This window comes from Hyperolius riggenbachi, chromosome 1 (genome assembly GCF_040937935.1).
Source record: "Hyperolius riggenbachi isolate aHypRig1 chromosome 1, aHypRig1.pri, whole genome shotgun sequence".
Lineage (NCBI taxonomy): Eukaryota > Metazoa > Chordata > Amphibia > Anura > Hyperoliidae > Hyperolius > Hyperolius riggenbachi.
This window is the reverse complement of record NC_090646.1, coordinates 676,749,634-676,755,372: the sequence shown is the minus strand read 5'-3', so window position 1 is coordinate 676,755,372 and position 5,739 is coordinate 676,749,634. Positions and strand designations below refer to the sequence as shown.

General features: G+C 39.0%; 1 protein-coding gene across 1 annotated transcript; it reads right to left on the bottom strand.

Annotated features, from left to right (window-relative positions):
- Window positions 1-542: 542 nt before the first annotated feature.
- LOC137544481 (serine/threonine-protein kinase SBK1-like) lies at window positions 543-3,368 on the bottom strand. Its single transcript, XM_068265571.1, has 3 exons — window positions 3,308-3,368; window positions 1,160-1,359; window positions 543-1,067 (listed from the first exon to the last, which is right to left on the bottom strand). The coding sequence occupies exons 1-3, from the start codon at window positions 3,366-3,368 to the stop codon at window positions 543-545; spliced, it is 786 nt and encodes a 261-aa protein (XP_068121672.1).
- Between the last annotated feature and the right edge of the window lie 2,371 nt (window positions 3,369-5,739).

Sequence of the window (5,739 nt, the reverse complement as noted above, 5' to 3'; positions counted from 1 at the left end):
GGGGTCCTGGTACAATAATCACATAATAGCGATACCATATACATATCTCACTGTATTATATTGCAGCACGGACAAACATATATAATAACTAATAAATACAAGCTGGTAATAACTCAACACCTTGTGTGCACACTGTGTATAGAAAATGCACACCAAATATTAATCAATATCTAGCAACAGCAATACTGAATGGAAAAAATGTCAATGCAAAAAACCTTTTGTATGTCCTGTGTATGTCCTGTAAATATCCTGCGCTTCCACACATGCCAAACAGCCTTGCAGTTTTACTGCTTCTCACACAGACCTTGTTTAAAATGAAAAATACCAATATCAGAGCTTTACTTATCTGTATATCATGAAGATAATCCAGTTCTGCAGAGAATGATGCTGAGATGCGCAGGAAGAGAGGGTGCTTGGAATAACATGGAAATGACTCATTGTTCCTGGTTAAACTCCTCAGAGATGCTGGCCTCAGTTGGTTGCCTACAGACAATATAAGACAGACACAACCGATCTATCATCTTCTCATGATGCAGTCCTGTTTATACCAGCTCTTCCATGAGCAGCTGAAGGTCACTGGTGTCACATCGGTGATGAGGTTCTATGGCCAAAAGACTCCTACATTCACTCAGTGCTGAGAAAGACAGCTCCTCCCATGGCTCAGGAGGATCATCATATTTTGAATGGCTCTGCCAGTCAACAAATCTTTTAAAATTGTCATCCTCAAGCATTGCCTTCTGCCATGGAAATTCCCCAGTCTTCAGACAGAACAACATCACTCCAAGTGCCCACACATCAATGCTAGATTCTACAACCAATGTTTCCTTACTTGTAAGACATATTTCCGGTGCTTTGTAAAAGATGGTACCAGACTGTCCTCTGATTGTTGTTCTCTTAATCTGAGCCAGTCCAAAGGTGGTCAGCTTCAAACATTGACAGTTCTGGTCAAATACCAGCACATTTTCAGGTTTCAAGTCCATGTGCACTATCCCCTTCTCTGCCATGAAGTGTAATGCCTCAGAGATCTGCACCATGCAATTCTTCACACTGCCTTCTACAAGTCCAAACTGAAAGACATACAAGAATCCTCAGAACTTTTCTATTTTAAACATATACAAACATGAAACAAACTGGTATCAAGTGAATCCATAATACTTACATCGGGTAGTATTAAATTAAAGAGGTCTCCAAAAAGTGCCACTTCTTGGCTAAATATGAAATATTCCTGGGTCTTGAAGATCATGTCGTAGCTTTGCACGATATTTGGGTGGGAGGACAGGTAGGCTGAAATTGCAAATTCCATAAGGAATTTCCTCTTGTTTGAAGTAGCTCTCTCCATCTTTAGTGCCATCTTCTGATCTGTACAAACCAGAACAAATTGGGATTACATTTAGTATATTTTTTAGTCAGATTTTAGCTAGAAAATACTATAGAATTTTATTTGATCGCAAGTCTGTATCCCATTTACCCCTCAGCCTACAAAGTTAAGAAAACTCTCGATATGCATTGCAGAAACACACCTTGTCAATTATCATGCAAGCAGGAAAATAGTCAAATCTAACATTGGTAGTACTTTTCACCTATATTTTGGTGCTTTTACAATTGCAAAGCATTGAAGGTTTTTTTTTTTTTTATTAAAGAGAAAAATCTTCTCCTAGGAGAAAACTCAAGGTAAAAAGTGAATTGTGTATGGCCCAATGAGTTATGGTTCAGATTTAAACAAAATAAAAACAAGGAACACCAAGAGCCCCAATAGTGTAATATTTACTGGTAAATGGTTACTAGATAGAGTAAATATTAATACTCACAAACCAGGGTTACCATTAGGAAACCACTGTAAAGGCAGGTGGGGAGATTTTCCTGACCCCACTCAGGAACAAGAAGTCACTCTCTGTAGATGAGAAAAAAGGGGGTTCAACCCTCCACCCAGGGTGGACTCAATATTATGCATTAGAATAGAGGCGCCAAAAGGATAAAAGGAAGCTAAATGAGCTTAAAAACCAAATTCTTGGTAAATAGAGGAAGTAGTGGTGGACTTACCTCCTCCAAGTAGACACACAACGACCGTAGTAAAGACAGTCAATATATTGTATTTATGAACTCAAATATGCAACGCGTTTCGCAGGTTTGATCCCGCTTCATCAGGCAATAACAACGGAGCAATAGCATATGTGGTCAGTAGAAGAGCCAGGTGCATATTTGGAGTTCATAAATAATATATTGACTGTCTTTACTACAGTCCACCACTACCTCCTATTTACCAAGAATTTGTTTTTTAAGCTCATTTAGCTTCCTTTTATCCTTTTGGCGCCTCTGTTCTTCTGCATAATGGTTTAGATTTAGTAAAGTCCTACCAAACCATTTATATTCGGAATGCACAGTAATTACAGAATTATAAAAATTAAGAGATTTTAGTTTGTCATGATAGCTGTGAAAAAAGCACACAGATGGGAATGCACAAAACTCAGTTCTCACAATGTAGTTCTAACAATTATTTCTACAGCATAAATGGTACATCTGTGTCCAAATGTGAATGGAGTAATGATATATATATATATATATATATATATATATATATATATATATATATATATATATATATATATATATATATATATATATATATATATATATACACACACACACACACACTATCACAAACTGTAAACTATATACATAGTTTAAATCTAAACTGTATTCAATAAAAAATATTTTTAGTAAGTAGAAATTGAACAATGTGTAGGGTACAGAACTGGCTATACCGGCTGGGCTATCTGTATCACAGGACTGACTGGACAAAATGAAAAGGCCACGATAAATTCCCTACATGACTTATGTAGTATGTGTAACGATTGGGTCGATTGGAAGTCCTTGGTTTCAACACCTGGGAACTAGTCTAAGGTCTGAGCGCTAACACAAAGTATTCACGACAGCAGACAGTTTGTGAATGGTGAACGAAGGCTTTATGAAGCAGAGGAAGACTCCGCTGCGCCCATCTCGGAACAGCCAATCCGAGCGGCGAGAGTCACCCCTGACGTCAGCCAACCGGCCAGTCAGCTGACGCACCTCCCAGCATAAAGGTCCTGTCCACCACGCGAGACAGTGACCCTATGAGCAGATGACAATACCGTTCCCGGCGTGCTAGACGCCGATGGAACGGATGAGGATAGGGAACAAAGGCGGCTGCGGCTACACTCCGCACCTCCGCAGCCGCCATATTATCGATTGTTACAGTAGGTAAGGGAAGGCATGACATAAGCACCACCATTGCAATGTATGGATTATGAGATTGAATGATTCCACTCACCTGTAGTCTTCTCCTTCGCCAACAGAACTGACCCAAATCCACCTTCTCCGAGCCTCTTCATGATGTGGAACCTCTCCTGGAATTAGATTTTCTGATTTCCTCGGGAGGCCAAGCTGATAATTCCTTCCAGGGTTTCCAACATTTCAAAGGCAGATTCCATTTTTATCATGAAGCAAAAATATGGACAAACCTTCAGCAATAGTGCAGCAAAGCAGCAAGTCTCCTGCTAGAGGATGAATAGACAGGAAGAGGCTGTGGCCTTTATATAGGAGGGGATTTGGGCAGGCAGAGGCTGGGAAGTGTTGTGATTGGTCGGTCATGTTTTGTATACACTGTGAAAAGAAAACCCTGCTTATTTGCATTTCAATAGTCCCCTTGCAGTCTGTGATACAAAAACAGTGATTTGAAGTTTCAAAATATATATATATATATATATATATATATATAATTTTTTTTTTTTTTTTTTTTTTTTTTTTTTTACTTTTCCTTCATGTTCACTTTATTAATGTGTAATGACTGACGTAGTAAGGCTACATACACACTTGAGATAAAAGTCTTTGGAAAATACAAGATCACAGACCAAATTTACCCCCCCTTCCATGTAGTAGGAGAGCCATACTCTACACAGTCTATTCTATGGAGCTGAACTCCCCATCAGATAACCTTTGCAAGATGCTGCACACAAAGATGCTGTACACAATTAACAGATCAGTATCTGCAAAAGATCTGTTCCTGAAAAATGCATTCATAGTCTATGATATCTGCAGATCATCATACACACCTTGTTTAACAGACATTCGTCTGCAGATCAGATCCACCAGGATGGATCTTCAGATCTGCAGATGATTGTCAGATATGCAGATGAATGTTTGTTAAACAATGTGTATATGAGGATCTGCAGATATCATAGACTATGAATGCATTTTGCAGGAACGGATCTTTTGAATGTGTACAGCATCTTTGTGTGCAGCATCTTGCAAAGATTTGTATCTGATGTGGAGTTCAGCTCCATGGAATAGACTGTGTAGAGTATGACTCTCATACTACATGGAAGGGGGTAACATTGGTCTGTGATCTTTCATTTTCCAAAGACTTTTATCTCAAGTGTGTATGTAGCCTAAAGGCTCATACACACATCAGACCATAGTCTTTGGGAAATGAAAGATCACAGACCAATTTTACCCCCTTCATGTAGTATGAGAGCCATACCTTCACAGTCTTTTCTACTGAGCTGAACTCCCCATCAGATAAATCTTTGCAAGATGCTGCACACATGCAACAGATCAGTGTCTGCAAAAGATCTATTCCTGCCAAAGATCCTTTCCTGCAAATTGCATTCATAGTCTATGAGATCTGCAGATACACACCTTGTTTAACTGACATTCATCTGCAGATCAGATCCACCAAGATGGATTTTCAGATCTGCAGATTGTCTGATCTGCAGATGAATGTCTGTTAAACAAGGTGTGTGAGGATCTGCAGATCTCATAGACTCAGAATGCAATTTGCAGGAACGGATCTTTTGCAGATACTGATCTGTTGCATGTGTACAGCATCTTTGTGTGCAGCATCTTGCAAATATTTCTGTCTGATGGGGAGTTCAGCTCCATAGAATAGACTGTGTAGGTATGGCTCTCATACTACATGGAAGGGGGTAAGATTTCTGTCTGATGGGGAGTGCAGCTCCATAGAATAGACTGTGTAGGTGTGGCTCTCATACTACATGGAAGGGGGTAAGATTTCTGTCTGATGGGGAGTGCAGCTCCATAGAATAGACTGTGTAGGTGTGGCTCTCATACTACATGGAAGGGGGTAAGATTTCTGTCTGATGGGGAGTGCAGCTCCATAGAATAGACTGTGTAGAGTATGGCTCTCATACTACATGGAAGGGGGTAACATTGGTCTGTAATCTTTCATTTTCAAAAGACTATGGTCTGATGTGTGTATGTGGCCTAAGAGTACCTGTATGACTGGCTGATAAACTTTTTTCCCCCCTTTCCATTCACACAAAGTGATTAGCGATTTCTTAGCACTTTTTTAAAAATTGCTCCCATTCACTTACATTAAAATTGCTCTAAAAAATCACTGTAATTGCGTAAGCAAAAAGATCACTGCATTGTTTTTTTTAAGATTTTACCACTATTTTAATGAAAGTGAATGAGATCGATTTTTAAAACGCGCTAATCAATCACAAATCGCTCAGAAAAGCGCTTATAATGTGAATGGGCCCTAAGGAGGCATGCTATTAGTCAGTTATAATTCTAGCCAATTTAGGATTGTTTCTAAACCTTTGGTTATAAATTAAATATTTCCTAGAAAAAAAAATTATCATGTTAGATTGCACATGTGTGTTTTTTTCTAGCTTATTAGTGTGAACTGACATGTGGGAAAATTTATTTATAAGGTTGGTGGAAAGGGGGGGATATGTACAC

What these genes read in the sequence shown, in the direction of transcription:
- LOC137544481 (XM_068265571.1), bottom strand. Translation starts at nt 3,368, where the DNA reads ATGAAGAGGCTCGGAGAAGGTGGATTTGGGTCAGTTCTGTTGGCGAAG. An exon ending in GGCGAAGGAGAAGACTACAG is followed by an intron (nt 1,360 to 3,307) that starts GTGAGTGGAATC and finishes TGGTTTGTACAG; the next exon opens with ATCAGAAGATGGCACTAAAG. An exon ending in TTAATTTAATACTACCCGAT is followed by an intron (nt 1,068 to 1,159) that starts GTAAGTATTATG and finishes TATGTCTTTCAG; the next exon opens with TTTGGACTTGTAGAAGGCAG.